At 43.0% G+C, this 25,892-nt stretch overlaps 1 protein-coding gene and 1 long non-coding RNA gene across 5 annotated transcripts in view; one reads left to right on the plus strand and one right to left on the minus strand.

Annotated features, from left to right (window-relative positions):
- LOC115106998 (uncharacterized) overlaps nt 1-4,551 on the minus strand; it is a 17,313-nt gene extending 12,762 nt beyond the window's left edge. Inside the window, exon 1 of the long non-coding RNA XR_003860145.2 lies at nt 4,467-4,551. This is a non-coding gene — a long non-coding RNA (uncharacterized LOC115106998). The remainder of the gene's footprint in view (nt 1-4,466) is intronic.
- ttll12 (tubulin tyrosine ligase-like family, member 12) lies at nt 2,204-25,305 on the plus strand. Of its 4 annotated transcripts, none has more exons than XM_029630279.2 (14): nt 2,204-2,448; nt 3,933-4,081; nt 4,436-4,634; nt 4,723-4,882; nt 9,426-9,559; nt 10,071-10,147; nt 10,230-10,346; nt 11,012-11,206; nt 11,305-11,416; nt 12,499-12,650; nt 16,270-16,351; nt 16,587-16,655; nt 21,258-21,345; nt 21,621-21,753. In XM_029630279.2, exons 1-14 carry the CDS (start codon nt 2,296-2,298, stop codon nt 21,668-21,670), a joined length of 1,737 nt encoding a protein of 578 aa, XP_029486139.1. In that variant the 5' UTR covers nt 2,204-2,295; the 3' UTR covers nt 21,671-21,753. The 4 variants fall into 4 exon arrangements, with proteins under 4 accessions (XP_029486139.1, XP_029486138.1, XP_029486141.1 ...); XM_029630278.2 differs by lacking the exon at nt 21,258-21,345 and adding an exon at nt 24,401-25,305 and having other exon boundaries at nt 2,207-2,448; nt 21,621-21,759; XM_029630280.2 differs by lacking the exons at nt 2,204-2,448; nt 21,258-21,345 and adding exons at nt 2,505-2,593; nt 24,401-25,305 and having other exon boundaries at nt 21,621-21,759.
- The last annotated feature ends 587 nt before the right edge of the window (nt 25,306-25,892 follow it).

The following is a 25,892-nucleotide window of genomic DNA, read 5'->3' on the forward strand; positions in this document are numbered from 1 at the left end:
CCTTCTATTCAAATAACTTCTGTCCTACTCCTAACTTTTTATTCCACCATTGGGCCATTACCCAATAAACCCCACCATAATCCACAGACAAACAAACAAATGAAACATACAACGCACTATTCATAAACAGCTCATTCACTGGGTAATTTTCACAGAATTACCTCTACAAAAATAAACCACCATCCCATAGGTCAAGGTGGACTGGGTAATTCTCGTTGACTTACCCCTACAAAATAAAAAATAACTAGTATCCAGAGCGACTTTGTGAGTGCATATATTTTCGTACTTTGTAATAGTACTATAAAATGACAACAAAGTGTACTTCCATATGCTAAAATTACCACACTTAAAGTGTAGCCCACTAGTAAGACATGATTCAACCCTATGGATTAATCAACCCTATGGATTAAGGGATGATCACCTAATTCCATCCAGGTCATCGGGAGGGATCAGCCAATGAATTATACCGTGTGAGGAAACATTCCGTAACTGAAAGTGGAAGTAAATCGTCAACCTTGGCTTTATAGTATGTATGTTTTCCAACTCAAAGAAGTAGTAGAGGAAGAAAATGGACTACTTCAAAATGGAGATGGCCTCAATGGCGCTCATGGTCTCGTTACCACAGCCACAAAGTCCTGAACCCCGCCTATTTCTACAATTTATCTAATTAAAATGTGATTTTAAACCTAACCTTAACCACACTGCCATAATCATGCCTAACCTTTAATTAAGACTAAAAATGATTATTTTGTTTTCATAAATGTTTACGATACTGCCAATTTTGACTTTGTGGCTGTGCTAGTGGAAACCGCTGTAAATGCTCTATTTTATTTATATATATTTATTTTATTTAACCTTTATTTAACTAGGCAAGTCAGTGTAGGAGCAAAAACACATGTGTCAATGATTGTAGTTCTAGTTTTTAGACTGGCCACTCTGAAGCCTTAGGACAGATGAACATATATAACGATGGACAAAACTAGATAAACATAGAGTTGAACATTAGACTACAGTGAAAACATAATGTCAGCAGAAAATACATTTGGAAACCCTCACCAGACATGTAGACATTGCATGTCAGCAGGAAGAGGTACACGAAGCTAAAAACCAGACATATAGAAACAGAATGTCAGCAGAAAATGCAACAAAACAAACAATGGTTGTACTGGAAACACATGTATGTAATAAATGTATTCTTTTTTTGTATCACAGCCACCATTATAATCTAGACTGTAGCAGATGTGGGCGTTAACAATAACTGAGACTGGAAGATAATAGTGGCGGAGGGGCAAGGGGAGTTATTATCCATATAGAAGGACGTAGCTCTTTATGCTATGCAAAGAAGGAAGGCTATAAAAACAGAGGTCCAGGGCAGGAGAAGTCAGTCGTTCCATGGAATTGTTCGGCTCTGTTACTTTGTGTTACTCTGTAATAAAGTCTAAACTTTTACAAGTTCCATGTTCCGGTATCGGTGCAAATATTTGACTTAATATTTCCACAACTTCAGTTAAGATCAAATTCTTCTTTACAATGACGGCCTACACGGGCCAAACCCGGACGACGCTGGGCCAATTGTGTGCCGCCCTATAGGAGTCCCAATCATGGCCGGTTGTGATGCAGGCTGGATTCGGCCCAGGGTGTCTGTAGTGACACCTCCAGCACTGAGATGCAGTGCCTTAGACCGCTGACCACTCGGGTGCTCTAACACAGGGGTTCCCAAACGTTTTCCCTCAGGGCCCTCCTTCCAGCATTGGGGAACATCCCGTGCGCACCACATCTATGTCTATGGGCACAAGCACTGTTCATGACAAACTGTTCACAACTCTCCTGCTGGTGGAGAGAATTTTACAGGTTTATTTCCTGAAATTATACACATTTTGTCATGGGGTGAAAATAACATTTAGCAGTTTTAAAGCAAATTTTCTTGCAATTCTATCATTTTGCCATGTCTAATGTGATATTTGAGTGACAAAAAAACCGGTATCTGACATGGGCTAGTTGAAGGTATGCAATGACTAACATGACAAGAATAACTTATGATTCACTAACCAATTTCGAAATTGCACCTTGTGCATTCTACTATTACAACTTTAAACTAGGGGGCGCGCCCCACCGTTTGGAAACCACTGCTCTAACAGACGCAATAATGGGACAAATACAATGACGACATGTCTATCCAAGTCTATGGTTCCTTCCAGAAATCTCCCATAATGCACCGCCAGTATACTCCGGTACTACCCGGTAGTTCGGTACACGTTCTTATTTACCTCATGCGATTCACGCATAACGTTAAAGATGGAGCAGCCAAACACGGAATCTAACACAAACGTTATGAATGGCGAGGAGGAACATTTCAATACCTTCTTGTCTTTGCACTCCGCTGCACTACAGTCCTCAAGAATCCCTTCGCTGTATTGGAAGAGCTTGTACTACAAACTTATCAACGAGGTCGGTAGCGTAATGGCTGAAGCTAGATGTAGCCCTTGATCATGACTCTGTTCAATTACATTACGCGTAACGTTAAGTCATTGGACGAAGGGGAGATATTTGTTAAGATCCTGGGCGCTCGGTCTGAACACATGCAAAGCTTGAGGTAAGGTTTTGCAAACATAAGGATCTTTGAAATCAGTGAGAAAGAATTGTCAAAAAACAAAAGGTTAGATTAAATTGATATACACGTTTTATGGCGGTGTAGGAACAGTAACCTCTACATTTTTTACCGCGCGTTTATTTACGGAAAACAAGACAAAAGGAGACGACCACCTGTGGTAATTAGCTATGTAGCACCTACACTATCTACAAAAGTATGTGGACACCCCTTCAAATGAGTGGATTCGGCTGTTTCAGTCACACCAGTTGCTGACAGATGTATACAATCGAGCACACAGCCTTACAATCTCCATATACAAGCATTGGTAGTAGAATGGCCTTACTGAAGCACTCAGTGACTTTCAATATGGCGCCGTCATAGGATGCCACCTTTCCAACAACTCAGTCAAATTTCTGCCTTGTTAGAGTTTGGCAGATGCCAGGAGGATGCTACCTTCCCGAATGCATAGTGCCAACTGTGGGGTTTGGTGGAGTAGGAATAATGGGCTGGTGCTGTTTTTCATGGTTTGTGCTTAGGCCCCTTATTTCCAGTGAAGGGAAATCTCAATGCTACAGCCATCAATGACTTTCTAGACGATTCTGTGCTTCCAACTTTTTTGGGTCAAGACCTTCACTGTTTCAGCATGACAATGCCCATGTGCACAAACGGTGGTCCATACAGAAATGGTTTGTCGAGATTGCCGTGGAAGAACTTGCCTGGCCTGCACAGAACCCTGACCTCAACCCCATCGAACACTTTTGGGATGAATTGAAATGCCAACTGTGAGCCAGGCCTGATCGCCCAACATCAACTCCATATTAATGCCCATGGTTTTGAAATGAGATATGCGATGAGCAGGTGGCCACATACTTTTGCTCATGTAGTGTATGTGTAAAAGTAACTCAGGAAGTGTCGTTTCGTATGGATCCATGGTTATATGGATCTGTGCAAAACTGCTACAGTAATTGTTTTTTAAATATTGTATGTTAAGTATTCTTTCTCGCTGATGAAAGAGAGAATATGTTTCAAAGCCATACCGAAAGTGATCATTATTGATGTTTCTAAAAGATGTGTATAATAAAATTGAAAATCCTTGATGACAGGACAGGGGCTGCTGTATTGAACCCACTGCACAGCCATCTTGATACTTGATATGTTTTGGAAGCTATAGAAATGCATTTATTAAGATTTACATTAGTTAATTCTATTACAGGCACCTTAATGTACACTTTTAATTTATATTATGTGAGCTAAACGTTCTGTGCATGCTGTTGTATACACAATTGGGCTTTATGGTTGTCTGGCTAGCCTATCTAAATCTGCCCTTGCTCTTCGGATCTAGGTGTACGATGCAGGAGAAGTGTTTGGCGTCATGCAGGTAGAACAGGACGATGAAGAGGAAGAGGGAAAGAAGGCTTATCCTAGTGTAGAGATTAGGTGTAAAGTGGTTGTGACCAGGGGGACTGGCATGCAAGCCTCGGACCCCACCAGGTGAGGGCGCTTTAGTCTTAATAAATAACCACCTGTTTACCATCTCATGCAAGTCACCAGTGCATGTCACCTCACTTTTTCATGGAGATCTATTGTTTTTCTTTATTTTCTCAAGGTCAAGTGCAGTGTTTTCATAAGTAGGTGTAAAACTACAGATAGTATTATATAAAGTGGGTACACTTATTTTCTTACGCTTTGGTGGGCCTACCCATTTTTTTTTTAAAGACAACCCACATACTAGCATTTCACCTCTGTCTACATCTCTTCTATTCTTTGTCTGTCCTGCCTCATCACTTTCACTTCCCTATCCTGTATCTCTTTTACCTCATATCCTCTAATTCCTACATCCTCCAGTATCTTCCTGGTTGACCATGCATGGACGTACCGTGTGGAGAGCTCTAGGCAGCAGCTGGAGCAGATCCCCGGACTCCTACCCAGGATGGCTTCCCTCATGGGGGTGGACTTCCACGGAGAGGCCCCTGACCCAGACGTTGTGGAGCTGGTGCTGGAACAAATGTGGAAGTACAACCAGACCTACCAGCTGGCCCAGGGGGTATGAGCACATACTCTCTCTTTTTCACGCACACTATTTCTTTCTCTCGCTCTCTAACACCCCCCCCCCCTCTCCTGTGTGTGTCCAGTCAGCAGAGGAAAAAGTGCCCGTCTGGTACATCATGGATGAGTTTGGCTCCCAGGTGCAGCACTCTGACCAGCCTAGCTGTTGCATGGCCCCCTTCTTCTACACACAGGGCCAGCTGGCCTACACTGTGCTCTGGCCTCTCGCAGACCTGCAGGAGGGAGGTATAGACACTCATGTGCATATACACACAACACAACACACACATTCACAGTGGAGGGTTCTGAGTCTTGATGAATCCCGAGAACAAAATGACAGAAACACTTCAATTCAAGGTTTTATAAATGAGCCATGACGAGTTGTACACATGCAGCATACAAACTTCCAACACACATGGATCTCAATCACCACTTGATCTACATTAGAGAGAGGGACGTTTCCTCAACCTGTAGAATCCATGCAATACTAATCATAATGTGATTATGACAGAAGGAAACTACTGGAAAAAAATAACCGCAACATCCAAGAATTTCATAGATTTTACTAAGTTACAGTTCATATAAGGAAATCAATCGAAATAATTTCATTTGGGCCTAATCTATTTATTTTCACATGACTGGGAATACAGATATGCATCTGTTGGTGACAAACGTTGAAAAAAAATAGGGGTGTGGATCAGAAAACCAGTCCGTATCTGATGTGACCACAATTTGCCTCATGTAGCGCAAGACATCTCCTTTGCATAGTTGATCAGGCTGTTGATTGTGGCCTGTGGAATGTTGTCCCACTCCTCTTCAATGGATGTGCGAAGTTGCTGGATATTGGTGGGAACTGAAACACTCTGTCGATCCATAGCATCCCAAACATGCTCAATGGGTGACATAAAAATAACATGGCTGGAAACAGAATAACATGGCTATATATAGGGAGTACCAAGTCAATGTGCACGGGTATGAGGTAATTGAGCTAGCAATGTGCTGTACATATAGGTAGGAGTAAAGTAACTAGGCAACAGAATAGATAAGACTGTGCCAGCAGTGTGTGTGTGTTTCCAGTATGCATGTTATGTGTATGTTGTGAGTGTTGTGCCTTGAGAAAGTATTCACGCCCCTTGACTTTTTCTGTATTTTGTTGTTACAACCTGAACATTAAAGTTCTTAGATTGAGATTGAGTCTCGGGCATACACACAATACCCCATCATTTCCATGTGGAATTATGTTTTTCCTTTTCTTTTTTATAATAAAATGAAAAGCAGAGATGTCAGTCCCTTTTGTTATGGCCTAAATAAATTCAGGAGTACAACATTGCTTAACAAGTCACACAGTAAGTTGCATGGACTCACTCGGTGTGCAAAGCATTACAGCATTAGTTATTAATTACACTTCAGATGGTGTATCAGTACACCCAGTCACTAAAAATATGCATGTGTCCTTCCTAACTTATTTGCTGGAGAGGAAAGAAACTGCTCAGGGTTGTCACCATATGGCCAATGGTGACTTTAAAACTTAGTTTAATGGCTGTGATAGGAGAATTGAGGATGGACAAACAGCATTGAAGTTACTCCACATTACTAACCTAAATGACAGAGTGAAAAGAAGGAAGTCTGTACATAATACAAATATTACGAAACATGCATCCTGTTTGCAAGGCACAACCGTTGTTGCGGTAGGGGATTTGGCTGTAGGACCGTTAAGGTACCCCCGTCGAGAGTGATACAAGTCGTCTCACTAAAGATCTTATGTCACCCGGCTAACAGGTGACTCACAGGTCCGCCGGACTGGCCTGGTTATGTATCCTGCCCTTTATTCAGAGATTAGCCTTGTGTGATGCTGTTCGGCTTGTTTTGGGATCTTAGATAATATCAATCATACTTAGAGTACCTTACTTTCCCTTTGTCCGTCGACTAATACTACTTGAGTATTAATATAGAGGATAACTGTTACAATAAAATGATTATTCTGCCCAAACCATTATATTTTCTTTAGTGTAGAAACTAGACTTGTTTCCCTAGATTGGGAGTGTCAGAGGTGTCCTCTCCCCTAGGGTTTTGGGTCTAGTTTCTACTTTTTATTCAATGTTTGCAATTCACACAGTTGTACACGTTATTCCAGTTTATTTTTTGTCCTTAATCTATAACATCAACAATCATCAAAACACTTACTACTATTAATGCCTTATGTATTACAAGAAGCGGTTAATTACCTTAGCGTAGGTTGACCTGGTTGGTCCCCAAAGAGTATTTTTTTTTATTTAACTTTTATTTAACTAGGCAAGTCAGTTATTGAAAATAAGAATTTGTTCTTAACGGCAAATCTGTCGTGCTGCCCCTGAACAGGCAGTTAACCCACTGTTCCTAGGCCGTCATTGAAAATAAGAATTTGTTCTTAACGGCAAATCTGTCGTGCTGCCCCTGAACAGGCAGTTAACTCACTGTTCCTAGGCCGTCATTGAAAATAAGAATTTGTTCTTATGTCTTGCTCCCAGGCAGACTAAATAACTTTTTTGCCCGCTTTGAGGACAATACAGTGCCACTGACACTGCCCGCAACTAAAACATGCGGACTCTCCTTCACTGCAGCTGACGTGAGGAAAACATTTAAACGTGTCAACCCTCGCAAGGCTAGAGGCCCAGGCGGCATCCTCAGCCGCTCCCTCAGAGCATGCGCAGACCAGCTGGCTGGTGTGTTTACGGACATATTCAATCAATCCCTATCCCAGTCTGTTGTTCCCACATGCTTCAAGAGGGCCACCATTGTTCCTGTTCCCAAGAAAGCTAAGGTAACTGAGCTAAACGACTACCGCCCCGTAGCACTCACTTCCGTCATCATGAAGTGCTTTGAGAGACTAGTCAAGGACCATATCACCTCCACCCTACCTGACACCCTAGACCCACTCCAATTTGCTTACCGCCCAAATAGGTCCACAGACGATGCAATCTCAACCACACTGCACACTGCCCTAACCCATCTGGACAAGAGGAATACCTATGTGAGAATGCTGTTCATCGACTACAGCTCGGCTACAGCTTAACACCATAGTGCCCTCCAAGCTCGTCATCAAGTTCGAGACCCTGGGTCTCGACCCCGCCCTGTGCAACTGGGTACTGGACTTCCTGACGGGCCGCCCCCAGGTGGTGAGGGTAGGCAACAACATCTCCACCCCGCTGATCCTCAACACTGGGGCCCCACAAGGGTGCGTTCTGAGCCCTCTCCTGTACTCCCTGTTCACCCACGACTGCGTAGCCACGCACGCCTCCAACTCAATCATCAAGTTTGCGGACGACACAACAGTGGTAGGCTTGATTACCAACAACGACGAGATGGCCTACAGGGAGGAGGTGAGGGCCCTCGGAGTGTGGTGTCAGGAAAATAACCTCACACTCAACGTCAACAAAACCAAGGAGATGATTGTGGACTTCAGGAAACAGCAGAGGGAACACCCCCCCTATCCACATCGATGGAACAGTAGTGGAGAGGGTAGTAAGTTTTAAGTTCCTCTGCATACACATCACAGACAAACTGAATTGGTCCACTCACACAGACAGCATCGTGAAGAAGGCGCAGCAGCGCCTCTTCAACCACAGGAGGCTGAAGAAATTCGGCTTGTCACCAAAAGCACACAAACTTCTACAGATGCACAATCGAGAGCATCCTGTCGGGCTGTATCACCGCCTGGTACGGCAACTGCTCCGCCCACAACCGTAAGGCTTTCCAGAGGGTAGTGAGGTCTGCACAACGCATCACCGGGGGCAAACTACCTGCCCTCCAGGACACCTACACCACCCGATGTCACAGGAAGGCCATAAAGAGCATCAAGGAGAACAACCACCCAGCCACTGCCTGTTCACCCCGCTATCATCCAGAAGGCGAGGTCAGTACAGGTGCATCAAAGCTGGGACAGAGGGACAGAAGCTGTTTTTCAATCTCAAGGCCATCAGACTGTTAAACAGCCACCACTAACATTGATTGAGTGGCTGCTGCCAACACACTGACTCAACTCCAGCCACTTTAATAATGGGAAATGATGTAAAATATATCACTAGCCACTTTAAACAATGCTACCTAATATAATGTTTACATACCCTACATTATTCATCTCATATGTATACGTATATACTGTACTCTATATCATCTACTGCATCCTTATGTAATACATGTATCACTAGCCACTTTAACTATGCCACTTTGTTTACATACTCATCTCATATGTATATACTGCACTCAATACCATCTACTGTATCTTGCCTATGCCGCTCTGTACCATCACTCATCCATATATCTTTATGTACATATTCTTTATCCCCTTACACTTGTGTCTATAAGGTAGTAGTTTTGGAATTGTTAGCTAGATTATTTGTTGGTTATTACTGCATTGTCGGAACTAGAAGCACAAGCATTTCGCTACACTCGCACTAACATCTGCTAACCATGTGTATGTGACAAATAAAATTTGATTTGATTTGAATTCACCCGTATCAGTGACCGCAACAATGTTATTCCCTTTTCCCCTGGGCTCTTATCCACCCTCCATTGACCCCACCATATACATTCTTTATACATGTAACCGTATGACGAATGTATACTTCTAGTATAGCAAGTATTTCAAACTAGAACCCAACAACACACTGCTTAAAAATGGTCCACGTAATCTATAGGCTAGGTGTGATGAACCGGTCAGTGCATCTCTTTCTCACATGTGTGTTCCCCCTATGTCCCCAAAACCCTTTTTCCCCCAGTGTGTCTCTCTTAACTAAGTTTCTCCTCCCAGAGGAAGTGACACGGGACTATGCTTATGGCGAGAGCAACCCTCTGGTGAGGAGATGTCGACTGTTGCCATGGGTACCAGCTGACTTGGAAGGGGTCAGCACTCTGACCCCTGAACCCTCTGATATCTACTATGAGGTAGGGAGACCAGAAACATGTTTCTAGTGTCAATACAGTCAGCCAAAGAATGACTCACACCATGTCTTGAGGAAGTTCATAAGTGAAAAGTCTACACATGAAACCTGCAGAGGTCAAATTAATGAAATGTTTAGCTACAGTTAAATATATCCTCTAGTGAATTATGTAAAAAAATTAAAATAAATTAATAACCTGTTGAAAAGCGATATCCCAAGTATAAGTACAGTAAAGTACACACACTAAAGGGTTATTTTTTTTAACAAAAGTGTTTATTTACACAACTGCAAACCTGCATGGAGTAGGGAATTCAAGGAGTTGATCTGATGGAGATCTGTTGCTTGAGGAGCAATAGAAAACAAATAAGTAAAGCCCCCCCCCCCACTCGTGCCATGTCATGACTTACCTGGACGAGTTATTGAGATGTGCCTTTTGTTAAATGGAGGGAAAAGCAGACTGGAGTGCCATTTTAAACTGCCAACCCCTCTTTCTCCCCCTGCCTTTCTCTCCTCAGACCATTTCACAGGAGAACAAGGAGATTCTTCCTCTGGACATTCGACCCCATACTGTCCCCAAAGACAAAGTGCTCAAGTCAGTCCAAGTCCATTTTGATTTCATTACCGAGATGTGACATAATCATGCTCACACACCTCTTTGCGTGCATGCCTTGCAGGGTGTTCACAGACATGGGACAAGTTCTAAACAATCTCCATCACCCCCGGTTCACCTTCACCGAGACTGAAGAGGAGGCGGATATTCTTTGGACCTTCTCCCACATCAGAGACTACAGGTGAACAAACACACACTCTTTCGACATGTACCCAAAACATCCATCATGTAATCACACTGGCGCCCGATGAGAATCTACCCGACGTATCAAACGCCTGCATTATTTCAGAAATGATACTGTTCACTTCTACAACTAATGTGGGGTTTTCACTAGATGTGGTCTTTTTGGTGTGCTCTCTGAGAATGTTGCTTTTGGTTTTGGCTGACACCGCACTGTCGTCTTAGTAAGATCAGGGCTCACTTCACCACAACCCATATCTTATGTCAACCACCGACATCACAGGTGCATATGTACCGCTGGTGGCCTTCCAAGTGTGAGTACCTTTTTAGTAAGAAGTGTTAGGTGACATGTAAATGATGAGATGATGAGTTATTTTATAGTGCTTTGGGACAGAGATGGCTGCTCTCTGTCCCAATGACACACACCACAGACACTTTAACCAAAGCCTCCAGGCTGTTTGGGTGGTGAGATAAGATTGAGGCCAGAGCCCTGGAGACTTATCTGTCTTTTAGGACACCATTAATGAGAGTACAAGTGATTTATTGATAATTTACTCATCTAGGATCTCTCAATCCTAGCCTTGATGTGAACAATACCAAACTAACATAATAATCCTAATCTGACTCACTCTCCCTCAAACACGGAGTCTGTCTGTGTCTCCACAGGAAGTTAAGCGAGGAGCGTCCTCACGTTATGACTAATCAGTTTCCCTGTGAGACGGTTGTCACAGTGAAGGACTGCATCTCCGCCGTGTCGCGGAGGGCCCGGGGAGGCCAGGGGGCCGAGTGGCTGCCAGAGACATTCAACCTGCAGACCGAGCTGCCTCAGTTTGTCAGACATTACCAACAAAGACAAGGGAGGTGAGCTCAGATAATCAGATGTCTCCCTTCATATAGGACATAACTTGCTACCTTGATATGTTTTCATCAAAGTCATTGTGGGTGTGTGTCTGCTCCAGGGGAGAAGACAATCATTGGATCTGTAAGCCTTGGAACCTGGCTCGGGGGCTGGACACACACATCACCAACAACCTAGACTACATCATCAGACAGAGAGAGAGCACACCCAAGGTAACACACACACACACATCACCAACAATCTAGACTACATCATCAGACAGAGAGAGAGCACGCCCAAGGTAACACACACACACCACCAACAATCTAGACTACATCATCAGACAGAGAGAGAGCACACCCAAGGTAACACACACACACATCACCAACAATCTAGACTACATCATCAGACAGAGAGAGAGCACGCCCAAGGTAACACACACACACCACCAACAATCTAGACTACATCATCAGAGAGAGAGCACGCCCAAGGTAACACACACACACCACCAACAATCTAGACTACATCATCAGAGAGAGCACGCCCAAGGTAACACACACACACCACCAACAATCTAGACTACATCATCAGAGAGAGAGAGAGCACGCCCAAGGTAAAACACCACCAACAATCTAGACTACATCATCAGACAGAGAGAGAGCACGCCCAAGGTAACACACACACACACACCACCACCAATCTAGACTACATCATCAGACATAGAGAGAGCACGCCCAAGGTAACACACACACACCACCAACAATCTAGACTACATCATCAGAGAGGGAGCACGCCCAAGGTAACAAACACACACCACCAACAATCTAGACTACATCATCAGAGAGAGAGCACGCCCAAGGTAAAACACCACCAACAATCTAGACTACATCATCCGACAGACAGACAGAGAGAGAGCACGCCCAAGGTAACACACACACCATGGTCATATGGAAAAGCATGCTAATTTAACCCCCAGCAGTTGTATCTATTTACATCAGACTTTTAAATATGAATACCACCAGTCTCCTCTGTCTAAGGCCTGGAGTTTTGTGTCCCCTGTGGTCCCATCTTAAACCCCTCTGAGACCCGGTCCAGATGGCCTCATGAATTTCTGCAAAAAAATCATCTAGTCTCTTCTTTTGGTTAGGATTTCCACCACAGGTGTAAGCCAAAGGCAAGCCTCAGAGAGAACCATAATGCCTATACACATCCAGTCAAAACATCACATTATGAAGTGAACACAGCAATTAGATGTTGCCTGATAAATTAAGTTGTTGACTAGCCTATTTGTTGAAGGTGTGTGTGTGTCTCCCAGGTGGTGTGTAAGTACCTGGAGGATCCGGTGCTGTTTGAGAGGGAGGAGGTGGGGCTGGTGAAGTTTGATATCCGCTACATGCTGCTGCTGCGCTCCGTTCAGCCTCTACGCCTCTACTCCTACAACGTGTTCTGGCTGCGCTTCGCCAACAGGTTAGAGACACTTCCCATCAACTGCTACAGGAGGTGGAGATTCCTTGCAACACTTGTTTGTCCATGTTTGTTATGCTGGCGTTCACCACAAAATGCTGGTCTATACTGGGTTTCTTTCCAGTAGGAAAGATGTGGATTCTTTCCCAACGATGTGGAGGAAAAAAATAATACAAAATAAAATATGCACACAAATGGAGCTACATACAGAGAGTCCCAGTACCAGATCAATGGTACTGACTAGGCATCAGGATATATGATGATAATAATAAGGTATTTGAGGTAGATATGTACATGAAGGGAGGGTAAAGTGACTAGGTATCAGGATAGATAATAAGGTATTTGAGGTAGATATGTACATGAAGGCAGGGTAAAGTGACTAGGCATCAGGATTGATAATAGGAGTAAAATGAAATGAGTTAATGCAGCAATGAGTGAGTGTGTGGGAGTGGCTGTGTGGGGTCAGTGCACATATTGTCTCTGGTACCGTTTGCTGGACGGTAGCAGACTGAACACTCAATGGCTTGGGTGGCAGGAGTCTTTGGCAATTACACCGCCTGATATAGAAGTCTTGGATGGCAGGAAGCTTGGCTCCAGTGATGTACTGGGCTGTCCACACCACTCTTTCTGGCATTTAGCTCGTTTGGCAGTTCTGCATTGCTGTGCAGCTCAGGGCTGGGTTTCCTTTTGTAATCTGTTATAGTCTGCAAGCCCTGCCACTGTTGTGGAAAATTGTCCTCAAGTTTCCTTCAAAAGAGCGAAGCATCTCCAAGTTTGTGGAATCAAGATGGACTTTATTACAAAAGCGATAGAGCCGAGCTGGTCTGCAGAGCAACTGATTTTCCAGTCTCGGGACATTTCTTTTATACAGTTTCATCCTTGCATCATATTCATAGCCGTTCCCTCTTGTGTAAATGATCTATACCCCTTGGCTTCTCACAACCATTATCTTCGTCTCCTTCCATTATGTTTACTCCCATCTTAATCTGCTCCCCTTGTTGGTCCATGTTTAGATTATATTGGTGGCGTAACCTTGACAATATCTGATTACCCCTCTTCCTGGCCTTAGTTTCCAAGCATCAATTATATTGGTGGCGAAACCACAGTGTTAATGCAAAAATAGTTTGGACGCACACTCCTAATGTAGGTCTGTGTCCACTGGTGCCCATATAGTTGGTCAATGGCTCCCAAGCACAGATCTAATGGCCTCTTGGGATTAAGCAATGACTTTCAACCAGGTAACCCTTCCTCTAGTCCAGTGACCATGACACACACACACACAACTTCCAACCTAGTAACCCTTTCTCTAGTCCAGTGAACATGACACACACACACACACACACGCACACACAACTTCCAACCTAGTAACCCTTCCTCTAGTCCAGTGACCATGACACACACATACATTATAATGGACTCTTTGGACTAGGTAATGACTTTCAGCCTAGGAACCTTGTCCTCTACATGTGGTAAAACCCTGTAAGATGCATACAGTGAAGCTTATAAAAACATAACACGTATACTGGAATTTTCTCCAATAACACCTTCCTTCTAAATTGTCCTTTTGCATGTTTGATGTCTGGTCGGAGGTCGTAGTGGGATTTCTTGTATGCGTCTGTGTCCTGTTACTTGTCAGCGGTAGCTCTAGCCTTTAGCACAGTGCAGATGTTGCCTGTAATCCAAGGTTTTTGGTTTTCATACATTCTTAGTCACTGTGGGGATGACATCTATGCACTTGACTGTTGTGGTTAACCCCTCAATTTTTATCAGATGAGTCCCAGAACATGTCTGTACTAGCAAAACAGTCTTGTAGCCTCGTGTCTGCTTCATCCGACCACATCCGTATTAAGCGCGTCACTGGTACTTCCTGTTTTTAGCTAGAAACCTGCTGCCTTGCTAACCACAGCTTCCCCCTTTATCGACATGCTCCACTCAAGACTGCATATAGGTCCTCTGTTCGTCGCTCATCTTTTAGAATGTGTGGGGGAGGGGTGTGAGGCTCATATGATTTAAGCGAAGGCAGAATTTGAAAGTCAAATGCTGCAACCCATAAATCAAATGTATTTATATAGCCCTTCGTACATCCGCTGATATCTCAAAGTGCTGTACAGAAACCCAGCCTAAAACCCCAAACAGCAAGCAATGCAGGTGTAGAAGCACGGTGGCTAGGAAAAACTCCCAAGAAAGGCCAAAACCTAGAGGGGAACCAGGCTATGTGGGGTGGCCAGTCCTCCTCTGGCTGTGCCGGGTGGAGATTATAACAGAACATGGCCAAGATGTTCAAATGTTCATAAATGACCAGCATGGTCAAATAATAATAATCACAGTAGTTGTCGGGTGCAGCAAGTCAGCACCTCAGGAGTAAATATCAGTTGGCTTTTCATAGCCGATCATTAAGAGTATCTCTACCGCTCCTGCCGTCTCCAGAGAGTTGAAACAGCAGGTCTGGGACAGGTAGCACGTCCGGTGAACAGGTCAGGATTCCATAGCCGCAGGCAGAACAACTGGAACTGGAGCAGCAGCACGGCCAGGTGGACTGGGGACAGCAAGGAGTCATCATGCCAGGTGGTCCTGAGACATGGTCCTAGGGCTCAGGTCCTCCGAGAGAGAATTAGAGAGAGCATACTTAAATTCACACAGGAGACAGGAGAAGTACTCCAGATATAACAAACTGACCCTAGCCCCCCCGACACAAACTACTGCAGCATAAATACTGGAGGCTGAGACAGGAGGGGTCAGGAGACACTGTGGCCCCATCCGATGATACCCCTGGACAGGGCCAAACAGGAAGGATATAACCCCACCCACTTTACCAAACGCACAGCCCCCACACCACTAGAGGGATATCTTCAACCACCAACTTACCATCCTGAGAAAAGGCTGAGTATAGCCCACAAAGATCTCCGCCACGGCACAACCCGGGGGGGGGGGGATTCTTGTTTGCATAAAATAGACGGAGACCAGTCTTATAGGTAACATAATTTATTCTCGGAGCGCGCTCCCACGTTACCACAAGCAACAGTTTATATACAATAACATGACATCATTTCATTGCTCCTAAAATGAATCCCCTCCTCCCGACCTAGAATCGAGTGAGGTTAAAAGTTCATTCTAACTCACTAACACACTCACAGGTCACACAACATAACTGAATTAACTTTTGACCCCTCAACATTATCGATCACCACTTAGCTGACAGTTCTAATTAACAGAACCTAGGAATGCACTCACAGCCTTATCTAAAACACCCCAGAGCTCAGTTTCGTCGGTTCAACCATAGGTTAACTACCTTATCTGCTTACTTAATCCACAACCCATTCGTTTCTGCCTAGTTGGAATGGTGTTCATTAACTTTAATTACTCCTTGTCCGTGTCACACAATCCCTTCTTATGAACTCATATTGTTAATCAGATATAATAAAACAGAGTATACGTTTACTTACAGTTCCATTTAAAATGATTTGTTCAGTCATTTAATCATAAACTTCCAGAATGAGAGTGCTGATCTAGGATCTGTTTTGCCTCATAGAGGAACCTGATCCGAGATCAGCACTGCTATTCTGAGACGCTTTGTGAATACAGGCTTGGAGCTTTATGCTGGTCTCATCTCTGTTCCACACAGGCCTTTCTCTCTGGACCACTTTGATGACTACCAGAAGCACTTCACTGTCATGAACTATGCAGAGGGGGTCCAGCTCAAACAGGTAATGATGACAAAGCAAACCCCCACATTCATCAAAAGCAGACGAAGCCAACCGACGTCAAAGGACACACACATCCACACACACACTCAGAAAAGTAAACAAACACTTGTCAAAGAAAACGCGCGCACACACACACACACACACACAAGGCAGCAACACAAAAACATACACACAGCTACAATAAACACACACCACCTGAATGTATTTCCTAAATCTGATACTCTGTGTGCCCCAGGTTCACTACGACGAATTCATACCAATGTTTGAAAAGCAGTATCCTCAGTATCCATGGAAAGAGGTTGAGGTAAACACACACTTTTAATCTTTCGCTTGTGTCTGTGTGTGTGAGTTAAGACGGGTGGACACTACGTGACTTTCAACATCCTAACATCACTGAGCCTCACAACCGTCTTTCCTGTGTTTTTGTTGGGGTGTTACCAACGTAGTGGTTCTCACACTAAACGATGTGTCACAGAAGGGGGGGGTCACACACTACAAGATTCTTCACTTGGTCGTGAGGATTGTTTTTGCGAGACAGCGTGGTATCGACACTGATTTATCGTCGCTACAACGAGCTGTGGCTCAAAGCAGCCTCATAAACGTTTTCAGTCAGACATTCAGTTGAAATATCTAGGCAACATTTTTAATATTTGCTTGTGAACTTCAGAGCTGTAACGATCGGACACTTTGTGTGTTATGTAAAGAGGGATAACTCAAATAAACAGGGCTCTATGATAAAGTCGCTTCTTCCATGGAATTGCTCGGCTCTGTTACGTTGTTATAATAAAGTCTAACTGAATTTACAAGTTCCGGTATTGGTGCTAATATTTGATTCAATATTTCCACAACACCTTTAAGCAGAGTCACCTCCCTCTATATGGAGAATAATAAGTCCCCTTGACTTCGCCACCATTATCTTCCAGTCTCAGTTCTTGCTTGTTAACGCCCACATCTGCTTTGGTCTAGATTATAACGGTTGCGGGGTTTCCTTGTTACTATAAAAAAATAATACTTGTGTTTCCTGTATAGGTTCTGTATTTTCTGCTGCCATTCAGTTTCTTCATGTCTAGTTATCAGGTCCATATACCTTTCCTGCTGACATTCAGTTTCTACATGTCTAGTTATCAGGTCCATATACCTTTCCTGCTGACATTCAGTTTCTACATGTCTAGTTATCAGGTCCATATACCTTTCCTGCTGACATTCTATTTCTTCATGTCTAGTTATCAGGTCCATATACCTTTCCTGCTGACATTCAGTTTCTTCATGTCTAGTTATCAGGTCCATATACCTTTCCTGCTGACATTCAGTTTATTCATGTCTAGTTATCAGGTCCATATACCTTTCCTGCTGACATTCAGTTTCTTCATGTCTAGTTATCAGGTCCATATACCTTTCCTGCTGACATTCAGTTTATTCATGTCTAGTTATCAGGTCCATATACCTTTCCTGCTGACATTCAGTTTCTTCATGTCTAGTTATCAGGTCCATATACCTTTCCTGCTGACATTCAGTTTCTTCATGTCTAGTTATCAGGTCCATATACCTTTCCTGCTGACATTCAGTTTCTTCATGTCTAGTTATCAGGTCCATATACCTTTCCTGCTGACATTCAGTTTCTTCATGTCTAGTTATCAGGTCCATATACCTTTCCTGCTGACATTCAGTTTCTTCATGTCTAGTTATCAGGTCCATATACCTTTCCTGCTGACATTCAGTTTCTTCATGTCTAGTTATCGGGTCCATATACCTTTCCTGCTGACATTCAGTTTCTTCATGTCTAGTTATCGGGTCCATATACCTTTCCTGCTGACATTCAGTTTCTTCATGTCTAGTTATCGGGTCCATATACCTTTCCTGCTGACATTATTTTTGACTGTAGTCCAATGCTTAACTCTTTTTTTAAAAATGTTTTATCTAGCTCTGCCCATTTACCTAAGCAGATATTCAGCTCACATATGTTTTTATCCCTTATACATGTGTTTCTGTCTCAATACCTCAGTGGTCAGTCCTAAATCTGGAAGTGTAATCATTGTCATGAGTTTTGCTCCTACAAAGGCAAGTACAAACGCATGCTAGTAGTAGTCATGGCTCCTGCCCCAGAGTCGACACATTCTGGGTGATGTCTTCTCTGGTGAGCTCTCATTGGCTATTGCTGATCATCGTTCTCAAAAATTGTCACACTACAAGAGCGTTGCAGATTTTGTGCAGATAAAATCAAAAATGTTTGAGCAGTCCCAGACGTCCCGATATTGTCAAAGACTAGATCGGTAACCCTCACATTGCGTCTTTGACCCGCTCACATTAACTGAGCGTCGGTGGTCGGCCGCGCACCCCGAATAGGTAACAACATTGGCATATTGTCTCCGATCTCAAAAATGTGTCTAGGACTGATGAATCGTGTAGCGTACACTCAGCTTTACTCGAACTCTGTTACATAATCAGTGTTGAGATTAGTTAGTTGGGAAAGTAATATATGACCAATTTGCGTTTAACACAGTAACGTTACTTTGCAATATGACTTTTTGTCGGAACTAACGAGTTATTACTTTTCACTCATGAAAAGAAATCTGAATCTCACCGGTGTTACTGTCAGAACAAGGCAACACGCGCATGTTCTACCAAAGATGAGCTACTTAATCAAATGTTATTTGTCACATGCTTCATAGACAACGTGTGAACTAACAGTACATTTCTTATTTACGGGTCCTTTTTCAACAAAGATAAAATAATATAAATGGTGACACAAGGAAGAAATAAAGTGAATAACAAGTTAAAATAACATGGCTATATACCGCGAGTACTAGTACTGAGACGATGTCCAGAGGCACGAGGTAACTGAGCTAGCTAGGTTTCTATAGTAACTGAGCAACAGGATAGATAATACACACTGCTGCTACTGTCTATGTGTGGTGTCACTAGGCAGAACTACTAACTCAGGTTTGACGATCACTAGTTTCCCCTTTCATCTGTGGCGCTGCTTTCCTGTGCTAGTCTACAAGTGCTGCGCTGTATATGGGATGCTTAATTAGCCATATATACTGATTTGTATATAATTACTTTAGTGTGATTTAAGTTTAAGTGCAATTAGGCTTTAAACCTTTGGGATGTTTTGATGTATAAAGTGAGAAGAGAAAAGGGTTGCTGCATGTTTGGGGAAGTGTCTGTGTGACCGAAGACCCCAGATATGCAATCTGGCACAACAGCAAGTCAGTATTTTTCACTGCGAATCCAAAATGTTTATTACCTAAACTTAATGAAGGTATATTAAACAACGTTGTTTACTGTTAGGTTCTACTCCAGGTACAGACCAGACAGACACTGATAAAAGCTCAAACCAGATTTATTCACCTGTTTAGGTTCTGAACAAAAAGAGAAACTCACGGATGACTAGAAAAACCTCAAACCGAGTTTATTCAACCCACTGGGTCATACAGTTGCAAAGTCAACATAGATGTCACACAAACACAGCTTTTGTACATTCCAACTAGCTGGAGTCACCTCCTTGCAGGTCTAAGATAACCAATCATTCTTTGGTTTTAGGCAGAAAAGCCGTAGGTTCCTCTTACTGGTATTGTCATGGCCCTGCCTAACTCTAGGACCCTGATGGGAGTGTGTATGTGAGAGAGGACTGTAATCAGATGTTCTTTGATGTGGCCCCCCTTTGTCATAGAAATATTTGCTCAATAATATTTCTCAGATACCGGAACTTGTGAATTCAAATAGACTTTATTACAAAGTAACAAGCCGAGCTGGTCCATGGACCAGCTGTCTTCCCAGCCTCGGCACACACTTTTATGTCTAATGGTGCTTAAGTAATACACACCTATGCTCCTAATGCAGGTAGATGTCTTCTGGAGCCTATAAATGATTAACTAATGTGTATGGCCTTCACAAGACCAGGCATGGCCCAGAATGGTTTTGCCTGTTCTGATCCAACTTTGCACATTCACATGGATTCTGCTTACTACTCTAAGATGCATAACACATGTACTGGAATATTCCCAATACCTTCCAGCAGATTGTGCTTTTTCCAAGGACGTCTGTTCGGAGAAGTGTATTCCCTGTGACCTAAAGACCCCAGCGGTGTCATTTATCAATCATGCTTGAGCACAAATCTATGTGTAAACCATGCAGTGGATTTCCACACAAAGTGATGTTATCAATATGAGTGTTTGCTTGAGTGTGTGAAAATGTATGCACAGCCATGACCTTGCGTATGCACAGTGCCAAGTGGTGGAATAAGGGAACTGCTTGTCAAGTGTAGTAGAATGGGGAAAATGTATGTTGAAATAGCAAGTAATTATTAAATCGATCTCAGAAGCGATCAATGGCAAAGATTGGAGGTGCCTCTTCATTTCCATGGACAGCAGCTGTCATGACGTTCCTCCAAACAGCCTTTCTCTGCTCGCTAGAGAACTAAATGAGGGAACCAGTTGAGCTCGGATCATGGAAACACTCCCGGTAGAGAGATGATTCTGAAAGTAACATGCGTGTTGTTTGACAAAGTAACTCGTATTACCTCATTTGAGAAAATGATTTTAACTCCATTAATCATAAAACGAATTCAACACCTGCCCCCACCCCTTCCCCAAAACAAGTGTAAATATTGGACTATAAATTGTGCCTTCCTGTATTATACTTTATTCTAAAATGTTTGTTCTATTCTACTGACATTGACTTTATGTTCGTACTCTTTTATTTCTTATCATTGTATTGTCAAGAAGGAACCTGCAAGTAAAAGCATTTAGTTGGACGGTGTCGACAATGTGTATCCTGTACAAACGACTAATAAAACTGGAAACTTTAATGTGTTACCCCCAACACTGTAGGTAATACAGCTGTTACTGTTCTCTCTTCACCCCCCTCTATCTCTGTCTCTTCCTTATGTCTGCCTCTTTCTCAGCTTTCTACCTCCCTTCCCTTGTTTATTTCAATTGAAGGGCTTTATTGGCATGGGAAACATGTTAACATTGCCAAAGAGAGTGAAATGGGTAATAAACAGAAGTAATATGAACAGTAAACATTACACTCAAAGTTCTAAAGGAATAGACATTTTAATGTCAGGTCTATATACAGTGTTACGGTGTGCAAATAGTCAAAGTACAGAAAGAAAAATAAATAAACATCAATATAGGTTGTATTTACAATAGTGTTTGTTCTTCACTTGTTGCCGTTGTTGGCAACAGGTCACAAATCTTGCTGCTGTGCGCTCTCTCTCTCTACCCCCTTCTCACACTTCACCCCTCCCCTCTCTCCTCTTTCTCAGAGAGAGGCGTTCAAGGCATTTGCAGAGCTCTTCCAGGCAGCCTCATCTAGGCCGGCCCCCTACGGTTTCTGTGCCTACCCCTCCTCCCGGGCCATCTACGCTGTAGACCTTATGCTCAAGTGGGGCACTGGGGACAGAGGTGAGGCCTGGCAGTATTCATGTGTCCTTATCATGCGTATGTTTCTGTACCTCCAAGTGTGTCTACGTGTGAGAGCGCTACATTCCTCACTGAGTTCTTCACACATTCACAAGATGAGCTGTGTACACTGTGGGAACAGGAGGACAGCTAGTCTGGCCATGAACTGGCTACAGTCTCAAACAATAGATAAGCTAACTGTTATTGTCCACGTTCTCATTAATAATTTTCCACTGTGAGTGGCAGTGATCCCACGCGTGGGTTACACACAGCAGCAGCAGCAGCAGCAGCTGCATACATTTTTTGTGTAAAGTAACACATTCATTGGCATAAGGTTGTTACTCTGTATACGTTGTGTTCCTACATTTACAGACCTAAAACTGTATGGCTACTGGGGCTTGTTGGGAACAATACATTTTTTCAAGGTGTAGAAAATGCTGGATAAAAATATAGTGAACACGTTTTAGTATTTTAAAAGGTTTAATAGACACACATGCATATGGGGAGACATGTTCCTTTGAAGGTCTGTACTTATCTACTGAAGAACTGAAGGACAAACCACTCATCTTATGGTTCCGACCTTGAATATGTGGACATCTATAAGTACCTAGGTGTCTGGCTAGACTGCAAACTCTCCTTCCAGACTCATATCAAACATCTCCAATCGAAAATCAAATCAAGAGTCGGCTTTCTATTCCGCAACAAAGCCTCCTTCACTCACGCCGCCAAGCTTACCCTAGTAAAACTGACTATCCTACCGATCCTCGACTTCGGCGATGTCATCTACAAAATGGCTTCCAACACTCTACTCAGCAAATTGGATGCAGTCTATCACAGTGCCATCCGTTTTGTTACTAAAGCACCTTATACCACCCACCACTGCGACTTGTATGCTCTAGTCGGCTGGCCCTCGCTACATATTCGTCGCCAGACCCACTGGCTCCAGGTCATTTACAAGTCCATGCTAGGTAAAGCTCCGCCTTATCTCAGTTCACTGGTCACGTTGGCAACACCCATCCGTAGCACGCGCTCCAGCAGGTGTATCTCACTGATCATCCCTAAAGCCAACACCTCATTTGGCCGCCTTTCGTTCCAGTACTCTGCTGCCTGTGACTGGAACGAACTGCAAAAATTGCTGAAGTTGGAGACTTTTATCTCCCTCTCCAACTTCAAACATCAGCTATCTGAGCAGCTAACCGATCGCTGCAGCTGTACATAGTCTATTGGTAAATAGCCCACCCATTTTCACCTACCTCATTCCCATACTGTTTTTATTTATTTACTTTTCTGCTCTTTTGCACACCAATATCTCTACCTGTACATGACCATCTGATCATTTATCACTCCAGTGTTAATCTGCAAAATTGTAATTATTCGCCTACCTCCTCATGCCTTTTGCACACATTGTATATAGACTCTCTTTTTTCTACTGTGTTATTGACTTGTTAATTGTTTACTCCATGTGTAACTCTGTGTTGTCTGTTCACACTGCTATGCTTTATCTTGGCCAGGTCGCAGTTGCAAATGAGAACTTGTTCTCAACTAGCCTACCTGGTTAAATAAAGGTGAAATAAAATAAATAAAAAATTCTCTGTTTGCTCTCCGAGTGCCTAGAGGTCATCATGAGACCTGAGTGACAGGGCACTAAATGGTCAAAACATCTCCACCTTCTGGGTCAGAGTAAACTCTATCATTTGAATGTGCCTATAGCTGAGTTACAGCTATCTGCCTTAGCCTCAGGAAGGTCACCTAGGATACCAAGTTCTGCTTTATGGCGATGAGGTCACCCAGATGCTACAACTTAATTTAGTGGGCATGAATAATTTAGGATCCAACAGGCTAGGAGGGTGAGTGTAGATGATAAGTCTTCTGTTATTTAAAATGTGGTCCTGTGTGGCTGTTGGTAGAGCATGGCGCTTGGAATGGCAAGGGTCATAGGTTCGACCTCCGCTGGGGCCACCCATAGGTAAAAGGTATGCACACATGACTGGTCCAGCATCTCAGTGCAAGAGGCGTCACTACAGACCCTGTTTGGATTCCAGGCTGTATCACATCTGGCCGCGATTGGGAGTCCCATAGTGCGGTGCACAATTGGCCCAGCGTTGTCCGGGTAGGCCGTCATTGTAAATCAGAATTTGTTCTTAACGGACTTGCCTAGTTAAATAAAATGACTTAGTCGCTTTGGATAAAAGTATCTGCTAAATAACATGCATTACTCACTCAGATCTGTCAGGGGTAGATTGGATGGTTTAACAGTTGATTAGTGATGTATAACACATACTGATTCCGACAAGAGGTTTAGTTTCACACCTCAGCGTGTAGGAAAACTGCTATGTATCTTAGTGGGAGTTTCCCGTAGTGATAGTTTCCACCCAGGAGGATGGGTACAATGGCACTGTTCATCTATAAATATCATCTGTTCATCTATAAATAGTTATACCATTGTGGAGTATTACCAGTATAGACCATTGTACACTACATACCATATACTTTAATCAAATTTCTCACACTTAATTTGTATTTCTTTATAAAACTCATATTTTAGTTATATAATAAAAGTTCCATTGAAATGTAATCCATTATTATCCCCTGCTAATAATATTCAGTGTATGATCTAACCCTATTTGATCTGTTCCTGGATCAGGTGAACGTGTGATGAAGCCTCAGATCCTGGAGGTGAACTTCAGTCCAGACTGTGCCCGGGCTTGCCTCCATCACCCTGGTTTCTACGACCACATGTTTCAAACACTCTTCCTGGATGAGGCTGATCAGTGCCCTGTCACTCAGGTCTCATGATGACCTCTAACCCCTGATCTTGAACCCATATTACACACTTGAAAAGGTCCATTTGGACAATTTGTGTTTCTAGTAGGAATTGATCACGAGTAATGGTCTGGACCAGCGGTGCTACTGAGGTCCAGAGGATCGCACTTCAAATGTATTATATTTCCTATTCATTAAAATTAGTTAGGACATTGTTTTTAAATAACTTCTGGACTTTTCTATGCTCCCAGACTGTCTAGATTTTGTTTCGATGACTGTTAGCAAACTGGAAAGAGACTGTAAATGTAGGTTCATTATCATTTCTACACAGTTTGGATTTGGCTTCAGTCATATTTAAATGTCAAATGAGTTTCTCTCCGAATGTTTTAATTGTATTTATTTTTAGCATTATTCGCGGGATGGATCTGGGCCGCGAGCTGAATATTTGACATCCCTGGTCTGGACTGATACACAATGATCACACACACACACACCCAGTAAAATGGTAAGGGGGGCCTGATGTGGGGAAAGAGTGGGAACAAGCTAGAGGTTGGGAAAGTGATCTAGAAAGGAGGGCAAGGGGAAAGGCAAGTTTTTCTCTCCGCTCCAGTACAAATCTGGAGGTCGACCACTGCACTTCCTCCTGAAGAGGACTGCTGAGCAGGCAAAGTAAGGGCATTGCACTGTTATGCGCTGTGGTTTCTCTCTAGATCCTCCAACTTCCAAGGAACACTGGTTTATTTTGTAAATGTTCTGATCGGTATTAAACCTCATGAAAATGTTAAATGAACTCTGAGTGGTGTATTACTATTAATTTGTGTGAAGAGGTGTTCATAAGTATGGTGATTGATGGGTTACAGTGTTGTAGAAACATTTGCTCTTGTAGTTGAACAAACTGTTAAGCATTCACACAGGGTTTATTCAATAGTGACCTGCGCTGGGAATACCGTTTTCTGGACAGACACATCAATGTTTAGCTTATATAGGCAAGGAACATCGGGTTTAAATAAGTATTCTCTTGTCTGCTGGGTTTTCTTGGCAAACTTAACAATTAGATACGGCCACGTTTCATACTACCTTCTCTCAAATCCAGATTTGTCTGGTTCTAGTTCAACTTGGATAATAGCTTTAAAGCACACAGTACAGTTGTCATTAAGCTTAACGTTTTCTTTCTGTGAGCATTTCTCATTCTATGACAACGTTCTCCGGACTTCACATGCTTTCGGCAATTGATGGTATTTCACAATTTGAATATGCTTTCTAAATAGCTGCAGATCTATAGTCAGTTCTTCCATATCACTAAGCATTAGTTCAGTAATAAATCAGACAACTGGTTATTGTTTTGAGCTTGATCAACGGTCAATTTATAGCAG

This window comes from Oncorhynchus nerka, linkage group LG23 (assembly GCF_034236695.1).
Source record: "Oncorhynchus nerka isolate Pitt River linkage group LG23, Oner_Uvic_2.0, whole genome shotgun sequence".
Classification (NCBI taxonomy): domain Eukaryota; kingdom Metazoa; phylum Chordata; class Actinopteri; order Salmoniformes; family Salmonidae; genus Oncorhynchus; species Oncorhynchus nerka.

Coding starts and splice junctions, on each gene's coding strand:
- ttll12 (XM_029630278.2), top strand. CDS start 2,296: ATGGAGCAGCCAAACACGGAATCTAACACAAACGTTATGAATGGCGAG. Junction 10,148..10,229: donor CCCAAAGACAAAGTGCTCAA/GTCAGTCCAAGT, acceptor CATGCCTTGCAG/GGTGTTCACAGACATGGGAC. Junction 11,207..11,304: donor TACCAACAAAGACAAGGGAG/GTGAGCTCAGAT, acceptor TGTCTGCTCCAG/GGGAGAAGACAATCATTGGA.